This window comes from Mirounga angustirostris, unplaced genomic scaffold, assembly GCF_029215605.1.
Source record: "Mirounga angustirostris isolate CCGP_5_RB_7025 unplaced genomic scaffold, mMirAng1.0.hap1 SCAF_4, whole genome shotgun sequence".
Classification (NCBI taxonomy): Eukaryota; Metazoa; Chordata; class Mammalia; order Carnivora; family Phocidae; genus Mirounga; species Mirounga angustirostris.
Window position 1 is genome coordinate 135,971,807 of NW_026991712.1, and position 22,875 is coordinate 135,994,681.

Sequence of the window (22,875 nt, forward strand, 5' to 3'; positions counted from 1 at the left end):
ATCAGGAGCCTGACTATGAGAGATGAAAGCAGAGAGAGAACAGGAGGGAAGGAATGGATGGAGGAGGATTTAGAGAAAAGGCAAGACCAGAGTTTGATGCTGAAAAGTGAAGAAATTTGCTTTAAGTGGAAAGGGGTGTTCTGGGTAGGGAAAAGCATGAGTGAAGGCTCCCTGGTAGGGGTGGGCACGGCAGGTCTGGGAAGAAGGACGTCACTTTAGGAACACCTGCTGGGAAGGCAAAATACTAGGAAAGTTCAGGGTGTCTCAAAGTAGAACAATTCCCTCAAATTTACAGTGTCATTTCTTTTTTTAAAAAGGTTTTATTTTTAAAACCAAGATACAATTGACAACGTGGTTTAAGGTATACAACGTGTTGACCTGATACATTTGTATTTTACATGATTACCTCCATGGTGTTAGCTAATGCATCCATCAAAGCTTCCTATCATCAGACTTTTTGTGATAACCAGCACTCTTCCAAGTTAGTCGCAATTAGTGGGTTTTTACTGTATATTCTTATGCTGCTATATAATTGCTAGAATTCATCATTGACTGTCTGAATTACAGTACATGGCAATATGCTGTTTAACTGCTTCCTTTTTTGCTTTTTAACTACCATTATGTTTTAAGGTTTTGATTCCTAACACAGCCTAAGACAGATGGTAAGAAATTATCTCATGGATGAGACTTTAGGACTCTAAAAAAATAAAGCTGTTTTTGTAATGGACTTTCTATGTACTATGAATTTTCTTCATTCTGATTTACTCATGCAAAATTGCAATATGATTGCCCCTGCTCTTGCTCCAAGAGGGGAGATGTTCACAAATGTATAATGAAAATATGCAGCTCATTTACTTACTGTACTTATGACCTAATCCAGATTCAAAACTGGCCTATGGAGATGGGCCAATATTGGTTATGATGAATTATTACACAGACATATTCCCACTAAGGCACTAACAGAAAAAAATAATGAAAATTGACTAATTCATTTTGAAAAGCTACCTTAAAAGCCAGAACAAGCGGAAGGAAAGGGATTTTAAAAGTATACACTTTTTTTAGTACAGGTTCTTTTGGGGGAAAATAAGACATCAATTCATTTTAAAGCTATAAAGCATTGACTCTTTTCCCATTTGCTAAATTCTTTATGATATGAATGACACATCATTTTTTTTTTCCTTAAGACTATAGCGTTGCTAATTTTCTCCACATGTGTACAATTTGTCTTTGACCTTTAACAAATGTCCTCTGGGCAGTTCACTTACCATCCAGGAAAAACGCAAAGCGTTGAAAGCTCCGTAAAAATAAATGATCCATAGTCCGAGCTACATTAAGCAGCAGAATAATAAGCTATTTCAGCCCTGTAAATTTTAGTGCCATCCATTCAAAACTGCACGGGTCACTTCAGCACTAAATTCATAGGAACAAAATAGTAAATACACATGTTTTATTTGTTAAGCTGCCAGCTATCTATTTTGTGTAAAAAGTTGGTTAGCCAAGAAAAACCTATTTACAGGCACATCAGGCAGCATATATTTAAAAGCGGTGTCTCTTTCCAATACATGATTTTAAGTGTTACAGATACATTTACTATTAAACATCATGTATATTTAATACAGCAATGTCTACTGCAGTGCCCTAAAAGCCTTTGTTCGCTTTATAGTCTCCATTACTGGAGAGCCAACATTCAGTTCTCCCACAGTTTTGTAAAGTGCAGGCAACCCACAAGAGCTTCTAGTTTTAGCTCTAGCAGCCCTGTGGGACTACAGTAATTGTTATGAAATCATTAATTCTACCTCAGCAGTTTCAACTGTCAGGTACATGTAACAATAATTGCAGTTAATGAATGCTGCTCAATTTATTAAGTACCGAATGAAAACCAGTGTTCTTTTATATGCAGCACTGAGACACATTCACATTTATCATTTGTGTATACCATGTTGAATATTCTTCTGCCCTTTATTGGTCAGGGGATGTAGTCATGTTTGTTTGTTTGTTTTTAACTTCTCTTCATTACAAAAAACAATACAGGAAATTTTATCTCTCTCCATAAAGAGCAATTAAAGTAATTAGTACCAAAAGTAATATTAAATAAGAATCCATGTCTAAGAAAAACAATCTAGCAGAACCAAGACTTAGTTCTTCCTCTGGATAAACAAGAGTCTTTCCTGTGCTACCTTCCCTCCCTCAGTTCTTAGAAGAGCATGAAAAAGTCCAAAAATTCCAGTTGTTTGAAATATTAGTGTTGTTTCTTTCTCAAACTTCTGGGTAGTAAAAATTTCGTGTACATAGATATGACCTATTTTTTGATTAAAAAAAGTAAGAACTAGATTTCTTCTTTTCAATCACTCGAAGTAAACAGCATAGACACTTGCAAGAGCAAAGAGAGAAGAATTTCTGAAAACATAAGATGAAAAGTTATCACTTTTAGGATCCCAGAGGCATCTGCTTCCAATAAGAATGCTCTGACTGTTCAGTTGTCCAATGTGAACAATCACAATTAGCTTGTACCGTGGAATCATCAGGTCCTTGACCTGGGTTTTAATAACCTAGAAATTGAAAGAACAACAACAAAAAAGGTCCTCAGCCGCATGGAAACTTAGAAGTCTTTATCTTTCATAAATATGGTGGATTGAAGAAAATCACATGATGTGTTGTAGATATTTTCAGTAACTGTTGTAGAAACTTAACTATGATTTCCTTTATTTTTTTAAGATTTTTTTTTTTTTATCTATTCATTTGAGAGAGAGAGAGCAAACAAGAGCATGAGCAGGGGAGAAGGGGCAGAGGGAGAAGCAGGCTCCCTGCTCGGCAGGGAGCCCGATGTGGGACTCGATCCCAGGACGCTGGGATCATGACCTGAGCCGAAGGCAGATGCTTAACCGACTGAGCCACCCAGCCACCCCCAACTATGATTTCCTTTAAGCACTCTTCTCCTGCCATAGGACACTTAAGAGACAAAATTATAGCACCAGCAGTGTGTCTACATTTTCTAAGACACATGGAAAAACTGTAATCCAGAGAACAGGATTTAAAGGATTTGTTACATTCTTTGAAAATCTACATTAAGACAGCTTCCCTTCAAAGAATGTTGGCATGAGAGTTATATCACCTTGTTTATGTGTAATTAAGTGAGCACCTATCTGGAGTCTCCTGTAATAGGACTAACCATGAATGTTTATTAAAGAGTTTGTTATAAAGAGGAAAGTGAAGAAAACTTAATGGAGTGCCAGCTCTTGAGTTGATAAAAAGAGAAATGTATTTAAAGACCACAATATCTATATTTGATGGCACTCAAGGAAACTAACTTGAACAAGAGAAAATGATCATTAAAACATATCCTTGGCAATAAATTTTTAAATAAATGGGGCAGTTTGGAAACATTTTTTAAACAAAATACATGCAAAATGATACACATAATTGTTTTGGCAAAGGCTTTTTACACACACACACACACACATACACACACACAGAATATGACCCAATAAATATTTTCATAAAATATAAACAAGCATTTTTACTGCTACTGCAAATTAATTGCCTTCATCAAAAAGTAAGAGTTGTCCTCTTAGCAATATTCTAGTTAACACTTCGAGCAAATCACATATATACCTCAGAAATTGTTTTAGTCATCTGTCTACAGAGCTCTGGTTCATATTGTTCTTCTTGTAGATAGTTAGTTAACACATCTTTCAGGATATGATTGACAATGGCCGCAGGAAAATGTTTGGTAGGACCTGAAAATACAGATGAAATTTCTAAGTAATTTCAAATGCTATCCGCCCACCCATAGTCTAATCAAAAGAGTACTGAATCATGGAGAGACATTTCATTTTCTGGGTGGCCTCTATTTAAGGAAAAAATCGTCCTAATTAGGTTTCTACACAGGTTCTCTGGCAGAGGGGCAGAAGACAACACACTCGTCCATTTACTAGGCTACCTAAAGAGTGTATATTTAGTACCATTGAGGTTTAATATTGAAAGTATCCTCCCTTCCAGTTTCCAGTGTTAATGACTTACTTTAAAGTCTCAACATCTTTCTAACTGACCCTCAGCTCTTATATCTCCAGCTCTTATATCTCCCACCTATGTATACCACACTACAACTGGAGGGGTCGTTCCAAAACCCAGATCTGGCTGTGATATTTCCCTTAGCAAAATCTAAGGTCCAGCACCTCTAGCCCCTTCGCCCCCCACCATAGCTCTCTGTGTGGCTGGTGTTCCAGTCTCATGAACCTCATCTGTCTTTTAAGGGATGCTTGTGGACATTTGTTCTTACTCCTCATTTTAAGGGCGATGGCCTTCCCTCCCTTGTTCATCTGAGAAATACCCACGCACATTTCAAGGCCAGTTCAAATGTCTTCTTCTCGAGGCAGCCTTCCTCCTCTCCTCAGGTAAAAAAAACAAAACAAAACATCCCTTCTTTTCAGTACTCCGAGTTCTCTGGATCCCCACTGCTCCGAATCCACCTGACAATAGCTAAAGCATTTCTGCCTTTCTCCTCTGTGAAATGGTAAGCTAGATCAGATTTTATCCTCCTCAGAGTCTAATACAATGCTAAAGGCAGAAGAAATATTTAATGCGTGATTTCTGGATTTAAATAGAAATAAACATTTTATAGGTAATAATCATAGTACAGATAATAACTACTTTTATTGAGCATTTTCTACATGTCATGTACTGTGATAAGTATATATTTATTACCTTACATTATCTTCCAATAAATCATTGGGGCGAATTTTACTGTTATCTCCCATTCACACATGGGAAAGCAGAGGCTTAAATACATTGAGTAACTTGCCCAGAATCACATAGTGACAGAGCTGGGAGGTCCTTCTTGTTTTATCTGACTCATGAGCTTATATTCTTAACCACATTTAGTCCACGTTCAGAGCAGAGGCTTCAGATGGATCTTCTTTATCTTGCATCCCAGGAATCTTCCCTATCCCTCAGGGGAGTATTAACCTCATCATCTCTCTGCCATTGAACGACACGTGCATGTGCCCAGAGCCTGGCATATAGTGGCCATCAGTATTTGCTGAATTGATATGGATAAAGGAATGAGATCAAGAATTATATTCAATTCTATTTTACTAGTCATCAGTATCTTTTAAGTGTTTATTTTTAATGACTGTATCAGGGTCCAAAGACATCTATGGCACACTAAAAGTAGGCCAGTTCCTGGAGGATTTAATAAAGAGACTCCTTAGGAAGTTCTGATCAGGATGCAGGACCAAAGGATGGTGCAGTATCCCTTGGCTAGTGAAATGGAGGGTGTTACCCCCATCCCATCCCAGGCTTGAGGGATCTGAGAAGGGAACTCTTACTAGACCCAGAAGAGGCAGGTGGAGAGGGATCACTTGAGGGCAGCTATGCCCTTCCATTGGTGGATGCAAACAGTGTGAGATGAACCCACCTTCAGGGTGTGGGGGGAAATAAACACCCTAGCTCACACTCCTCCCCCACTCTGACTTCCCACTGAAGTTTTCCATTGACCAGACTTAACTGGAAGGTTACAGCCTGTGCCTGTAGTTGAGCTAGGTCAGCCTCCTGAGACTCAATACATAGTATTTGTATTCTGATTATTATATAGGAATTGTTCAATTCAATCAGCCTGGGGAGTGAATCTGGATAGATGAAAGGGAGAGACACCTGATACAAAGAGTATGAAGATTAACCCCAATATTTAGTTAGCAGGAATCTATGTTCTACAGGACAGACAAGCAGTTATAAACACTGTAGGCCTGTAGGTTTACCACTCCAGGTTGGTCCTGACTGCTCCCGTCTCATGGGGTCAGATATAGGGCACCAGCCTGTGTGGGCAAGTTCCTAGGTACCTACAAGCTTCTGGGTCATCTTCCTGTGGATCTTTTACATTTCCATTTGCATTCTCAAGTGAAACGAGGCTAAATTTGAGAGTGGTTTCCCCCTTCTATTCAAGAAATTTAAAGATGTTACTACTGGCTCGGACTAAATTAAATAGATTATGTATGTTCTAACTATACCTTCCTGTTGTTCACTCCCTCCTACCAAGCACGCATATTGCATATGGCTTGACCTACATCACTCACATGGAACTTAATTTGGGCACATATTATGGTAACTTGTATGCCTTGTTCCCTTCAGCAAATAGTAAATTCCCTCAGTGCAGATATTTGTCTGTCTAGTACTCCTCCCTGTCATTTGGGAACAGCCTCTTGCCTCCTAGGAAGATGAGAATTTTCCAACTCTGACCAGATGGTTCTCTAGGATCTACCGTCACCTCCTTGAGCCCAAGTCCGGTTATGGTAGATTGGGCCAGGAGCGGCACTTGCCCCAAGCCGGGCCAATTAAAATCCTTTCTCAGAATTTTGATTTTAAGCTGGAACTTGGGGTGGGGGGGAAAGTCAATCTCTTTCTGGTGATAAAATGTTATGACGTGTGACCCTGAGGCACTGCGGAAGGCCATGATTGTCACCATGGAGAGGAATGCAGGCCACGGTGAGAGGAGGAGGCCCACACCCAGCTTAGTGCTGGACAGACAGAATCCTGGTTGCACCTGAGTCCCTGTTTCCAACAGCTCCTACTGTCCAGCTGTACCAATATCTTTTCTGCACTTGGTTTTGCGGCTTTTTTTTTTTTTAATCTCATTAACTAGATCCTATTTTGAAGATATTTTGAAATATCGTCATAGACTTTTTTTTTCTCACTTGTTTTGTGACCTCTCCCTTGTGCAGCCGGAATCATCCCTTGCCTAGCTCAGGATGGGAAGATGAGATGCAAGGACAGAGAAAGAGTGAATGTTCAGATTTTGACTTCCCAAATGAGCTCCCTAATCTACTTTCAGAGTCAACTAATGGGAATGGCAAAACTTTTTTCTTTTCCTTTTCTTTCTTTGTTTCTTTTTTTTGAGTGGATTTTTTTTCTTTAGGAGGAAAAAATATTTTTAGAAATCAAAAAGCAAAGATCTGAAGAAGGGTTGGGGTGAAAAAAAAGAAAGGAAAGGAAAAGAAAGAAAAAAGAAACACTTGTCACAAAAATAGATTTAAGGTAGAATAGATAAAATTTTGGTTATTTAATATGTCTGTGTCAGCTTCCCCAAATTGGCGTAATAATAAGAATTATCACGTATTGTTTTTTTGTTGGGATTAAATGAGGTAAAATATTTAAAACCTTTAGAATAGTGCCTGCCATGCACAAAACCCCCCTACTCATTAGGTATTTATTATTATTAGTGTTGTTGTTATGGTTGCTACCTCATTTTGAGGGAGGAGATGGGGATTGTTCTTGCAGAGAAGGCAGCAGGATTGGGCAAGGGTATAAGTAGGGAGGCAGTGAGACTTCCACAGTCAGGAAGGACCCTAGGGGTTGGAGTGAAGTCAGAGTGGAGAGCCTGACAGTTTTTGTCCATGAGAGCATTTGATGACAGGGTCTGATCATCCCATGGACGCTGAGCTCAAATGATGTCTCTCTCTCTCTCTCTCTCCATCTTTAGGTTCTACTTTTTTGCTATGTTGTCTACATTCTCAGGCAGGCTGTGTCGATGTGCCAGCAAAAATAGCCACCAATATAGGTCTTGCCTGACCTCCTGCTTACAGTCAGTATTTTTAAAGAATCAGATCCTTCTTTAACCATTGCTCCAGAAAAAGTACTGTGGAGAACTCATTCCATATTTAATAGGAAATTATATTGGATGTCACAGAAGGCCTGTCTTCTTACAGATTTAAGGTGAAGTCCTAGAGTCAGTCACTTTGAGAAACAATAACATAATGAATGAAGAAGGAATTTAAATGCATTCCTTCATTTAATTCTCACAACATCCCTATAATGTATGAACTATTATCCTTTTTATTACAGATAAAGAAACTGAGATTCAAGGATGCTGATATCTTGCTCAAACATTATTTAGGAACTGGCAAGACTAGTATTCAAATTCAGATATATTGGATCCTACATCTTGTATTTTTTTTCTATATTCATGGTTTAATAATTAATTAATGAGAAAATATAAGTGGTCTTCATTATAAGAAATATACTTTGATTTTTCCATTCCCCTTTTTCCTTCATTAATTATACTTATGTTTCATCTCATTCTGGCTATAATTACGCAGATAAAGGAGGCCAAATGTACTAAGCATTTAAAATGTGTTTAGATGATGCAAATATTATTAGATAGAATGTGAAAGATTAAACACAATAATGCTGATGATTGACAGGTTCCCCCCCCCCCCTCTTTTGGGAAGTATTGCATTGTGTAGATATGAGAGAAAACCTTTACCAAAGGTCCAGAGTACCTTTCAGATGCAAGATAAACTCAGAAACAAGTAGAAGTGGAAATACATTTCTTTTAAGATTTTATTTATTTATTTGAGAGAGAGAGAATGAGAGACAGAGAGCATGAGAGGAAGGAGGGTCAGAGGGAGAAGCAGACTCCCCGCTGAGCAGAGAGCCCGATGCAGGACTCGATCCCGGGACTCCAGGATCATGACCTGAGCCAAAGGCAGTTGCTTAACCAATAGCCAAAGGCAGTCGCTTAACCAACTGAGCCACCCAGGCGCCCGGAAATACATTTTTGTTTGAGTATTAACAAGATGGCTAGTTGAATGCTTAAGAAATGGATTGATAAGCATAAAAGACTTTAATCATAAATAACTCACATGACTTTTTGTAAGAAAATATGGGAAATACTTTATGCTAAGCTATTTATAACATTACTTTTTTAACTTGGTTCAACACTCAGTACTTCTAAAATTGATAAGATGATTTAGTTTGTTTATTTAAGGAAACAAGTTATGAAAATATATCCTTATGAAGAAGAAACACAGGACTTCATAGTTCAACTCCTTTATCTTGTCAAAATCTGATTCAAACCCTTTCAGCATGCAGAGCCTAATGTCATAGGCATTGAAAGGTTAAGATCTTTTAGTTATAAGTGGAGGAAAACCTGACCCAAACCTAGCTTGCCTAATGAAAAGTCTAAGAGCAGATAGCTAAATTTAAGACTTGAATAATGGATTTGGTTCTCTCTCGGTCTCAGGCTTCATATGTTGGGGCAAGATGGCAAAAGCTCACATAGCCCTACTTCTTTCAGGTTTCAGAGCCTAATCGGCTTCTTCAACAGCCCGAACAACATTGTCTAGGTTGAATCCCAAAGGTTTTGATTGGCTTGACCTATCAAAGGGTCATATGCTATCCCAGAATTAGTCACTGCTGTATCTCTGAAGCTAGTGTCAGCTTCAGCAGAACGTCATGGACCAAAAGTGGTAATGATGGCAGCGGTGGGCTTCCCCAAAGGAAACTGGGTAAGGTTACCAGAAAGAGTAGAAAATTATGCTGGATGGCAGGAATATTAGTTGTCTACTCCAGGCACTGTGAAAATACCAACAGACAGACTAATTATGGAACCTTGTAATCCATGTAGTCTTGGGGATTACTGTAGAAAACTGGCTACAAGGCCTAATGGGATGCATTGATGGTCTATAATTTTCTTGAAGTTAACTGGCTACAGATGGAACCACTCCAGCCCATAGAGTCCTTCCTTTGGTCATTGGCAAGTCTCTGTGGAATTTCTGTATAGCAGGAATTATATGCAGTGGGCAGATAGTAGTGGGCAGGTACACATTTGGAGAAAACAAGTTGGTCTGTGAGAAAACATGAATGCGAAAAAGTATTCACTGTGGATTCCATCTGGGAGTATAGGAGCAGGTGCAAAGATCTTTGTTTTCAAAGACCCAAAGCCTCAGTGGAAAGGGATAAACACCTCTGTCAACGAGGGACCAGAAATCATTTGTTTTTGCTTTGAAGGCTTTTTTTCTCCACCTATCAACAACATTGGTTGGGTTTGCTGGCTAAAACTGCAAGGCATATCTCTTTCCTTTAACTTGAGTATGTATAAAATAACTGTACAAGATAACCTAGAAATACCCAGAAATGAACTTCTTCGTCCAGTAATACACAATACACATCAGTGCTGCCCAGTGAATTGCTTGGTATTTAGGAAACACTGATAAAGAAAACTAAGCAATGGGTGTTGGTCCTATCTTGCAGAGAAGAAATTAAAACAGCATCAAATCACTTAATTAAGATCCCTTATATTGTGTTAGTATTGAAGATAATGCCATGTTATCAGAAGCTATTTTAAGTAAATAATGAGATTAGAAGTTTAAAATAAGGGGGTGCCTGGGTGGCTCAGTTGGTTGAGTGGCCAACTGTTGATTTCGCTCAGGTCATGATCTTGTGGTCTTGGGATGGAGCCCCGCGATGAGCTCCATGTGCTCAGTGCAGAGTCCACTTGAGATTCTCTCTCCCTCTTCCTCCGCCCCTTAGACCCCTCCCCCCGCTCTAAATAAATAAACAGATAAATAAATAAATAAAATCTTTTTTAAAAATGAAGTTTAAAATAGGAATGAGTGATAAAATAACAGACCCAGCTGATAGGTGTTTTCCATCTGAGCTGTAAGGCGAGAGGCATTATCCCGTTGGCTCGGTTCATCCGTATAAGACACAGTACTCCTGGAGCTAAAAGCAAGGGAGAAAACAAATTTCAATAGTTACCATAATAATAATAACAACAAAACACATTCTGCTTTCAGCAAAAATGTTACAAGGGTAAGGTTTCTCTAAGAATATTTCAAGCAAGTCTCAGGTAAATATCCCAATGTCTAAAGTCTAAAACATTTTGGAGATGGAACCATTAAAGCCTAGAGAAGTTACTTGGAGCAGGTCTCCATATAGTGGTTGCAGGCCAGCGCAGCCCAGTGAAGCCCAAGGCATCTGACTATTCAGAAAGTGTTCATGGGGTGGTCTGTCTGTGTGTACGTGTTTCAAAAGCCATTGCCAACAGCATCTCTACCACAATGCAAAGGCTCTCTCCTCAAAGTGGACAAAACTGACAAAAGGGCCTGGGGGATTTAGGAGGAAGCTTAAAATGTTGGGAAACAACTATATATACTCGGGATATTATAATTTATAAAAGTTCACTCCTATACATACCACACACAATCCCTTTAGTAGAAAAAAGAAAAACAAGAAACTCACCTACATGGTGAGAGAAACCACAATTCACCCAAGCTATGGTAAATGGTAAGCATTCACCACCCTTTCCAACATTAAGAAAGGGTTTTGGCTTGGTTACCAAGGCAATATAAGCTTATCCAGGTGCTGAACAGGAGACGCAAGCAAAGAGGAGCCCCTAATGTCCCTCCAGCACCACTTAATTCTGCTTAGTTCAGAGGAAATTCAACTGTCGCTAAGGGCAGCCTCAGTTCTACCCCCAATTCTCTCCACCTGTGAAAATGGAGGTTAAGACAGATGTCATTTCAAAGGAGATACTACAATAGTGTGTGTGTGTGGTTATGTGTGCGTGCTCAGAGTGACCACTTTTCTAAGCAGCCTATGTTTTGCCTTAATTAAATAACAGGTATTTGTTCTTAATCTTTTGGGATTTTTTTTTTTCTCTGCAAGGAGATTAAAATACTTAGTTTTCAGCTGTTTGCAATGAGTAAAGTTTTTGCAAATGACATTTTAAGAAAATCGCAGGAAATCTTTAAAAAATCTTTAATATAATTTGTGTGATAAATTAAGGTTTACCCACCCATCCCAAGAAATTGATGCAAGTAATTATGGCTGCATTTTCATGATAGATTTCTGGATTAGTGATTTAGTCCTCATTCTTGTAACACCTGCTTTCCCCAGTTTTCTGTTGCCCTTTGAAGTAGCAACCAACCTGTTTGGTCACATTGGCTGCAGGTGTTGTGGGCAATACCCACAGAAGATGATCGCTTCTGCTCAGAAAACTCCGTGTAGCAAAAGCCCCCCTGATTCGAAGATAAACCAGCCTGTCTTGATATGTGCTACTTTTCACTTTACCAAACATTTTCCATCAAAGATCTCATTTTACCTTCACTAGACTCTCTTAAGCTAGTAAACGAGTTATCATTCTACCTATTTCAGAGATACCTATTTCAGGCAAAGGGCTTAATGCCATATGTGTAGGAAAGACAGACTTGGATTTCAAACATCCTATTTACCTCCCACTAACAAAGTCTCACACATGATCATTTTCTGACAGAATGAAAATAGGGACGACGACCACCTGAAATCATTAATGACTGCATGTGAAACTCACTTGCACAAATATACACCAGATGTTAATAAAAACCCAATTTCTTTTCTACTGAATACCATATTAAAAACTGATAGAAAGAGAAGTAGTGTTGGTACAAAACTCAAAGTAGTATAACTTGGAAGTCTCAGACAAAAGAACAAATAAGAATTTTTTACAAACAGTCCTCACTATTGCTTTGTTCTGTGTTACTGAAAAGCTGATAATCAGTGCAGTACTGTTTATCAGTATGAACCTGGAAAGTTGTAAGGGCAGTTTAAAAAAGCCACTGGCTGAAGATAGGTGTGCAAACAGAAGGTGTTGCAGACTGACTTTTTAAAACTTACCGAAAATGATTTCATTCAGTGCCTTTTCGTTTCCACAGTAGTCATGTCAATGGTGCATGCTCATTGTAAAAAGTTCAAAACATAGAAAAGTATAAAGTCTAAAGTAAAATTACACAAAAAATTACTAACCCTAGTGGTTACCTAACCACTGTTAACATTACAAAAATCTTTTTAGACATGACTTTGCATATGGGAGCATAGGATAGATGCTTGGCTCTTTTTTCCTTCACTCGAAAATGTACCGTGGATAACTTTCTATGTTGATAGATAGTAATCTACATCAATATTTTAAAAATCAAGACAGTATTTAATATACGAACATACTATGTTTTATTTACCCACTTGTTCTTCTGGCCATCTAGGCTGTTTCCAAAACTCCATTGTTGTGAAGAAAGCTGTGGTAAACATCGTGGTGGGGACTGCCTGCCGTTTGCTCTCTAGTGTCCTCTCCTTCTTCTTTGGTAACAGAATTCTAAATTTGTAGGGATATTTCTCTCTACACTAAAGACAAATTCTTGGATTTCCCTGGTGCTATTGTGGCCATGTGGCTTGTAAGCCAATGAGATGTAAGCGGAAATTTTGGTTGAAATCCTGAGAGAGTTCCCTCAAAAGAATGAATTCAATCAAGAAGAACCTGTTTCTATCCTTGATGACTGGAATGTGGATATGATGGCAAGAGTTCAGCAGCTATCATGGGTTTTGAGATGACCTTATACATTACACATCAAGAAGAGAGAAGAAGCCTAGGTCCCTGAATTGCTTCCCTCCAGACTTTTTACATAAGAGAAAAATACATTTTTATTTTAAGTCACTATTTTTTTTAAAAAATTATTATTATAAGAAGCATTATATAATACGATACAAATTCTAACTGATACAGAATTTGCTACTCGGAAGTGGGATGTTGCAAGTACTGGAGGACAAAACTTGGGGTTAGTTGGGGAGGGGATAGGGCTTTGGAGAGTGAAGTTCAGATATTTTGCTGTAACCTAGAATCCTTTCTCATGCAGAAGGAAAATAGTTGGTTTGTCTATTGCTTTCTGTACCATGTATCCACTAAAATTATACCTTCATGGAAAATTACAGAAAATTTTTACTTGTTACTTTTAAAAAAACTGTTTATGGTATTTTTTGAAACTGAGATCTGCTTAAAATGAGAGGGGTTGGAAAAAGGAAGAGAGAAGAGAAAACAATGAACTGAACAGAAAAAAATAAAATATTTATTCCTTGAAATAGAGACAGAAGGAAGAGATAAAATATTAAAAGTGCTTGCAATCTGGGTAGCTAACGTTAAACCAGAATATGGGCTTGGTAAATTTTTAGAAATAAAAGAGATTCTGTATTTGAAAATGGGGAATGACCAACAGCAGTTTAGAATACTGGCTTGGAAATTAAGCAGTACATATTTTCTGTTTGATAAACAGCTTTACTCAAGCCCTTTGAAATTTTTACAGATAAAAATGTGAGATGTTCAAAAAGCAATTTTATAATTTTAATTACCAGTGCTGTATACATAGCAGAAAACATTTGTTGGGTATATGTCACAACATTACAAGTGGCTAAGTTTCAGTTGTCTATGACCAGACTTTCCATAGTTTATAATAATAATCCTTCTAGATAGATACATGATCTCATCGCAAGGGGAATGTTGTAGTTGATTTTATTTTTTTAAATGTGGAAAATGCTCTTGGGGCGCCTGGGTGGCTCAGATGGTTAAGCGTCCGCCTTCGGTTCAGGTCATGATCCCAGGGTCCTGGGATCGAGTCCCGCATCGGGCTCCCTGCTAGGCGGGGAGCCTGCTTCTCCCTCTTCCTCTGCCTCTGCCTCTCTCTCTCTCTCTCTCTCTGACTCTCATGGATAAAAAGAAAAGAAAAGAAAAGAAAAATGCTCTTGCCGTCTATGTATTTCATCAGCTTATTGGCATTTAGGGAGGAACAAGATTCAATTGGCAAAACAGGTCCAAGAGAGTTGTCAAGTTTTAGGAAGGAAGGTAGAAGAAAAGTAAACACAGGAAAACTGAAAGTCTGGCAGAAACTACTGGTGAAATCAAGGAACAAATCAACCAATGTTATTCTTGAGAGAAGAGTAAAAATTTGTAACTCAATGCAAGTTTCAATAATACTTGGAATCATATGTACTACTGCTGAGGACAGACGTGGCATTAACCTGGATGCAGAATTAGCTGCATGAAACTGGTCCACAATAACAAAAGGAACCCTACTATATTGTACCTGATTGACACAGGAAACATCCATGTCAACCCAACTGCCTGTGTTCTGATTATGCAGGAAAGAAGCAAAAAGAAAATTAGCTAAAGAGTTGGAATATGGTTTACTCTTTCGTGAAGTTCAGTTCTCCTGAAAACATCTTACAAAGGTACTTGCTGGTCGTTCCTTGAATTACACCGAATACATACAAGGCTTGTCGTATTGTTATGACTGTTAGACACAGACATAATTTCAATTAAATCTCACCAGCCTCAATATTATCTAATTATTATTGAGAATTCATTTCCAGACATTTTCACTGCCGTTATTACTGAGATGTTTTGAAGGTGCAGTAAGAGATAATATTTGAATGCATAAATGGCCTTGGAACCATTAATTTAGTAGACTAAGAAAGTCAGAATGTCATCTCTTTTTTCCATTTGTAACCATTAAATGTCTGGAACTACCATATTTTGAATGGTATCATTTAAGCAGGTTTCCCCCCAAATCTGTTACTAAAGTTACGTGCTGCCTCCCAGTGGAGATATTTCAGAGCGCACAGAATAAAAAGAAGGCTTCAGGATGTACAGATTTGGACTTTTGTTCTTTTGTTTTTCTCTCATTCTTTCAACAAATATTTATTGCTCACAACCAGAAGGCTGGTGATACAAAGAAAAATTAGATTCCCTGTGCTCAAGAAACAAGATATTGTTGGTAATTTAAAAGTAAACTGTCTGGGAGTTGTGATCATCTCACAAGTCACTGTATCTCACCAAGTGTCATCTTCCTCAATGTATGGAGAGAATAGGACATGCACATATTTATTTTTTCTAAATACTGGGTTGGATTTATTTGCTGAATGGGTATTTGTTTTTATTCTCATTTGTCTAGCAAATACCAATGTTTGGTATTATTCTTCTTTCTTATATTTTGCCATTCAGATGGATACAAAACAGTATCTTGGTTTTGTGTGTGTGTGTGTTTGAAAATTCTATTTTATTTTTTAAATTGTTATGTTAGTCACCATACAGTACATCATTAGTTTTTGATGTAGTGTTCCATGATTCATTGTTTGCATATAACACCCAGTGCTCCACGCATTTTTCTCATTCCAAGTGAGTTTGAGCATCTCTTTATATTCCTCTTTTTGAGTGTCTCTTCATATTCTGCTTAGCCATTTGGCCTTTGCCTCTGCAAACTGCTCTTTATCTCCTTTGACTATTTTTTTTATTGTCAATGTGCATGATTTAAAAAAATATATATCTTCTGCTGGCCTATTAACTGTGTCTATTGTATTTTTTATTGAACAGAAATGCTAAGTTTTATTGTAGTTATATTTATCAAGTTTTTTTCTTTATGGTTTTGTTTTTTCATTGTGGGATCTTATTTAAGAAATCTTTCCCTAGCCATAGAACACAAAGATATTCTCCTAAACTTTCTTCTATTAGCTTTAGAGTTTTCCACATTTCAGTCTCCCATGTGGAATCTACTATGAAAATGGTATAAGGTAAGAATCCCGCTTCATTTTCCTTCACCTACTGAGCCATTTTTCTCCCAACATAATCTATCGAAAAATCCATAATTTCCCCATTGCTTGTACATGATGTTTCCATATAATCGTGGGTCTATTTCTGAGGTTCCATGTGTTCCATTGGTCTGTTTCCTCTATTCGTGCACCTGTTTATTCCTGCATTTACTATCATTTTTACTTACTACAACTTTGTGGTATATCTTAACACTTGATCACATTCCCAGGGCAGTTTTTACAAAGACACCAATGAAGGATTATGTACAAAGATGTTCCACATGGCATGTGAAAGCCAGTCTGGATGTTCATCCCTAGGGGAATGGATACAAACATATGTGATGGATATATATGAAGAACTATTATGCCTCAGTAAGAAGCAAAGAGCTAGAATCCATAGTTACATGAGTAAATAAAAAAATTAAAATGTTGAACGAGATATATGAAAGCGAGAAAACAAAATGAGATTTATAGCACAACACCATTTATCTAAGTCAAAATCTTTGTAAGTACTTATTCTGTATTCTTTCATAAGGTGGTCCATCAGGTGCGGCACAAAAGGAGACGGCGGGAGGAGCTCGGGAAAACACAGCTTACTATACTCACAGATCCTAGAGATAAGAGACATGCCACACCATGCAGGGCTATGTGGAAAAGCACCAGAGGGTCAAGACGCAGAGGACAGGAGCAAGGGAGAGATGGGGCCAGAGCCTTTATTGGGGTTTCTGAGGAAAAGGCAAAACTGGGCCCAGGAAACAGTTCAAGACTGGCTAGTCTGAATAATTTTGGTGGGCCCTGAGCTAGAGGAGGGTACCTAGTTGCCCGTACTTGGCTCTGGGCCAATTAAGGCAGAGGAATATTGCATGCTGGGTGTTGGGGAGTATGTAGAGGGGGCTGGCTCTGGGTTGGATAGTTGCATATAGAAGACATGTTTCCAGCTGAGACCTTAGCTAGCTTCAAGAATTGGCTAGACCTGGGAGGGGCAGCCTCTCCCCAGCCAGAAAGGTTTTTTTTAAATGTCAAAACATCATAATATACAGAACATTGAAAATATATATACATATATATTTTATAAGTATATATATATATACATATCTATATATATATACACTTAAATATGTGTATTCTTGTAGCATGTGTCATGCTGTGTGTATTAGAGTGGGTGCCTTTTGAGGGTCAAGAGCCAAGTGTGGAAGGGGAAGAAGAGGGACAATCAGGTAAACAACAGGGGTCTCGCCCATATTGGTGATGGCAACATGCTATGAAATGAAGAATATTTTCAACTCTATTCCTGAGAGAAATAAGATAATAAATTAGATAACTGGAGATCATAAAAGTATCTTCTCTACTTAGCCCACAGGATTTTTATGAGAATCATCTGGGTATTGTATGTGAAACAATTTCATCATCTATCAAGTACAACATGAGATTAGTTTTTACTGTGGTTTAATTTGGGATCATGGCCATTTCAGTTTTCTCAAGTTTCTCTCTCTTTGAAGAGGGGAAGCTGGATCTCATCCAGGTCTTTTGGGGGCTTTAATTTTATTTAGATGGCAAGGGAACTTATCAAAATCAGGAAACAGCTCGAGCAACATCATTTTGTAATTGCACGTAAGCAGCTCAGAGCAGTCTAGGTTGAAATCATAGGATAAATTCATCACGTTTATTTATTTTTTTTTTAATTTTTTTTTAAGATTTTATTTAAAGATTTTATTTTATTTATTTATTTGACATAGAGAGAATGAGAGAGAGAGCACATGAGAGGGGGGAGGGTCAGAGGGAGAAGCAGACTCCCCGCCGAGCAGGGAGCCCGATTCGGGACTCGATCCCGGGACTCCAGGATCATGACCTGAGCCGAAGGCAGTCGCTTAACCAACTGAGCCACCCAGGCGCCCTAAATTCATCACGTTTAAAATTACTTGCTCACCAACTGTCCCACCAGATTATAAACGCCCCAGGAGCACAGATTATTTCTTTGTGGTTCCCTACCCAGCACAGTGCCTGGAATGTACCCACTGGGCAATAAACATTTATTTCAAATGAAGTAATGAATGCAGTATTTTCCATTTTTGCAGAGAAAAAAATTACCAGGTGGCTTTCAGTTTACTTGAAAAACGACCTTCTCCAGAGTAGAACTCCACAGTTAGTTACGTTCACACGCCCACCGGGTAGCACAGTAATTGGCACAGAGTAGAAGCTCAGGAAACCTTGAATAAATGCATAAGTGAAGGAATATCGTGTGGCCTCACTAGGGTGTTAGATGCCACCCATGGGTTTAAATAGAGAGCAGTGGGATCCATACTCAAAGTTCCTGTAACATGACATCACTGTAATTTTGGTTTGAGACAAAAGAGAGACTCTTTGGTCCCCGACCTTGGGCCTGACCTACTAGGTGAACTACCGGCCTCAGAGAAAATAAACCTCGCTCTCATGTCACATTATCCTGGGAAAGTCACTTAACCTCAGCCTTCTGTTTCCATTTTAAGAACACGTGAGTAGCACATCTGTTCAAATACTGTTTGAAGGCTGCCAAAGGCTGACCTTCCAACAAGAAAGATGTCATTGTCATTACCTGCTCTTACCCATGGATGGGAAACAGAAGGCTCAGGTGAATGAATAGAAGAGTTTCATTAATGTAAGTTACACACTGAGAGCCAATTTTCAGAGAATGAGACTACTTGCCTATATACAAAAGCCCATTTTGCCACTTGCTAATTCTGTAGCTTTGGAAGCTCAACCTTTCTAGGCTTCTGTTTCTTCCTTTGTAAAATGGGGATGATCATAGCTTCTATCCTAGAGAGCAGGGTCAGCAAACATTTCTGTAAAATGCCATCGGGCACATATTTGGCTTTGTGGATCCTATGGTTTCTACCGCAACCACTCCACTCTATAGTGCGAAAGCAGCCAGAGATGATACATACATGAGTAGGCATGGCTGTGCTCCAGTAAAAGTTTATTGATGGATACTGAAACTTGCATTTTTATTAATACAGGACAAAAAATATTACTAAAAATTTTTTTTTCAACCACGTAAAAACCATACTTAGCTAGGGGACCATACAAAACCAGGTTGGACCTGGCCCTTGGGCCATAGTTTGTCACCCACTGCTACAGAGCTTCTGTGAGACTTAAATGAGGTCACAGTGAGGGCTCAAGAAATGTTAGCTATTTCAGCCTTATTACTGTCAATTATTTAAGTGAAAAATCAAACAAAATTCAAAATTATAGATGAAATATGATGACAACTAGAAAGGTATAAAAAGAAATATGCCGACATTCTCACAGTTATGATGCTGGGGGAGTAAGATCCAGCTTAAGATGTTTCTTCTTTTAAGACTAAAACATAAAAATTACATTATAATAAAAAAAACATGATTTAAATAAAAAAGGTCCAGCCCTAAAGACAGTTAACAGTAATTATACTGAATATAAATTCAATCTTCCTTTTGTAATTCAGAAGGCACTTGGGATATCCATTATGCCTAGGGATCAATGTAAAGAACTAGTTACTACATCAAAAACTAATGATGTAATGTATGGTGATTAATGTAACATAATAAAAAAAATAAATGAAAATAAAATAGAACCAAAAAAAAAAAAAAGAACTAGTTACTACTGTAAAACGATGTAGACATAGGAACCAAGACTGGAGGGCTGAATCTATGCCGATCTTACACCACACCCAAGAAGTGGCTTTCCAAGTAGGTCTACGTCCTACTCTTCTTTGCCTTCCTTATCCGTGTGTTTACTGCTATAAAGGCAAATAAGTCCACAATCTAACAAGAGAGACCGACATGAAAGCAGCCAAATACAGTAGCATGTAGAAGAGAAAAGGAGCAGGAACAGAAAAGAACATCCAACCCAACCAGAAGTGGAAGTGGTTGTACTTGAGTAGTTGAGAGAGCTTCCTAGAAAGATGGAGCTGGAGCTAAATCCTGAGGAGGAGGAGAAGGAAGCCAGAGTGTCAGAAGAGCAGTCCAGACAAAGGTATCCCATGGGAAAGCAACATGGGGCAATGGCTGGAGGCAAGACAGAGCACTGAAGGATTATGAATGTGGAAGTTGAGTATGGCCAGAGAGTAAGACGCAAGCAGGGTAGTGGAGAACACAGCGCTAGAGAAGTAGGCAAAGATCTCTGAACCCTATATGCCTTACTCATGATTTAGGACCCTCTCCTGTCACTAAATCGTTCCTTGACCAGTAAGCCTCAGTTATTTCATGGTAAAATGGTAAGAATGAGGTCTACCTAGTAGGATTAATGCTAGGGCTATTAAATGAGATGATGTATTTGGTCCTCGGTATATTTCAGGATAGGTTTTATACTATTGAAATTGATCTAGTCAAAAATTGTTTTTAGGGGCGCCTGGGTGGCTCAGTCGTTAAGCGTCTGCCTTCTGCTCAGGTCATGATCCCGGGGTCCTGGAATCGAGCCCTGCATTGGACTCCCTGCTCAGCAAGAAGCCTGTTTCTCCCTCTCCCACTCCCCCTGCTTGTGTTCCCTCTCTCGCTGTCTCTCTCTCTCTGTCAAAAAAAATAACTAAAATCTTTTAAAAAAATTGTTTTTAAATAACTTTGAAAAGAAAGGTATATGCTTTTTCCATAAAACACTGCAATGTCAAAACAATGCCTTTGTTTGATAACCGCTGAACTTTCAGAATTTTTCTGCTAAGCGAAGACTCATTTCATGAAGGAGAATCACTCACAAAGTCTGGTCCCAGACAGTGCTGAAGACCTTGAAAGTAAGTCGGAGTTAGAGTTGAGGACGCAGCCTCCCAAATGGCCTCTGTACTGCAACGGTATTTGGAAGCTGGTTATTTGCTTTCTAAGAAAAAAAATATTCAAGTAGAGGATTCATTCTGAATGTTCTGAGAGTCCAAATTTCTAACTTTGAAATAAATCAATGAAATGATCACTTAAATGTATTTGTCAGTGAAAAATCTATCCTCATGTGTTGGTAACATGATTTCTGTATTTTTGTTACTTTTAATTTGTATTTATATTTCATCAATTAAAAAAGACAGCTCTCTAATTATTCAAATTTGGCCATGTTCTGATTCTAAATTACTTTCTAATTTGCTTTGAAAGGGAAGATGTAGATGAAAATGATGCAAATAGGAATGACAAGTGAGTCTTTAGATGAGAGCAGTTTTTTTTTTTTAATCACGGAAACATGATTTCTGTCAGACTATTATTATAAATATTTTCTTGGAAAAAGTTGAATTTAAGCTAACAATTATTTTAAAATAATTTTAAAAAGAACTTTTACCCTTAAATATTGGAAATAGAGGCCAAAATGGCTTAAGTTCATAAGCAAAAGTTGCAGAGATTAATTTTTCTCTCAGCTTTGGTTCTGACATTGGCTGGGATTGCTACTCCTTTACATTTCCTATCTGTAAAAGAGGTTGTATTTGTAATCCACAAACATCAGGGCTGGAAAGTCAAATTTTAATTAAGTACATTAATACACTCTGAGAGTAGAAAGTAGAAAGATTTAGTGTCAGAATTATAATGTAAATCTATTCCAGTTTTTCTGGTCTCCACTCCATAGGACATACCAGCTCCAGCTGCCCATCCTTCACATCCTTCAATGTCGTGGAAATTGTTAAGAAGGAAAGCTTATTATATAAGTTTATTAACCTCTGCATCAGATATTTTGTTTTGCTTTCTTCGCAATGGCAGTCAAAAATAAATGCTATGCAAGTATTAAAAATTAATCTTTTTAAGGGAGCAAATGCAGTATGTAGCAAGAGCCAAAAAAATATACTTCCTACCCTTCAACCCACTAATTATATTTCTGGGAAGAAAACAAGCAGAAACTTATTATATAGTGAAAAAGAAAAAAAGTGGAAACAAACTGAAAATGCCCAAGAATTGGGGCATGGGAACTAACCCAGAATTATAAACTGACAAAATATAATGCAGCCATTTAAAAGGAAATGGTGAAAACTATTGAAAATACATTACAAAATTTGTATAAAATAATGCTAAATGCAATATGTATATATATATATATACCCTATATATAAAGAGAAAGAGATTATAAAATGCAAAATCTATGCATTTATGTGATACTGAGTAAAACAATTCAGGAGGTGTGTAAGAAGTAGCTGGTCCACACTGCATATGGCATTTCATTTGGGTAGATGATTTTTTGGGGGTGCTCTTTGAAATAGTACAAAATGCTGCTGGAATCAACAGAACACTTAGATTTTCTCACTCTCTTTTCCTTTCTTTTTTAAAATATAGCCCCAAGAGATGACCCAAAATGTACTTGCCCATTTTCTTCCTTTTTATGTCCCAAAGGACATTTTTTTTCTTCCAATAAGCACTATGCGCTGGTTATTCAATAACTGAATTTAGGTTATTAGACATTCAGTTACTCACTTTTTGGTGTTTCCGTGAAGTTCCTTCAGCCGGAATTCACGACCACTTAAAGAAGACACACTCCCCCTTTTCCTTACTGAATGTGCCATTCTGTCTTTAGCAATTTCTGACATCATCATAACCTATGGAAAACAACTTCTATAAAATAGCAGACGAAAGATCTAAAAACATTTTAGTGAATATAACACAGAGACTCGTTCTGGTTTAAAAAAACACAGATAATTCTTCTACCATTTTTTGAGTGGGGAAGTATGGTTTCTCTAACAGTGATTTTTAGGAGATGTTGTTATTCTGGTCAGTATAATTGGAATAATTGATAACTCTGATAACT

At 37.9% G+C, this 22,875-nt stretch overlaps 1 protein-coding gene across 1 annotated transcript; it reads right to left on the bottom strand.

Annotated features, from left to right (window-relative positions):
- Positions 1-362: 362 nt before the first annotated feature.
- On the bottom strand, positions 363-22,663 carry DYNLT5 (dynein light chain Tctex-type family member 5). Its single transcript, XM_045895402.2, has 4 exons — positions 22,545-22,663; positions 10,406-10,497; positions 3,613-3,737; positions 363-2,549 (listed from the first exon to the last, which is right to left on the bottom strand). The coding sequence occupies exons 1-4, from the start codon at positions 22,661-22,663 to the stop codon at positions 2,346-2,348; spliced, it is 540 nt and encodes a 179-aa protein (XP_045751358.1). The 3' UTR covers positions 363-2,345.
- Positions 22,664-22,875: the final 212 nt, after the last annotated feature.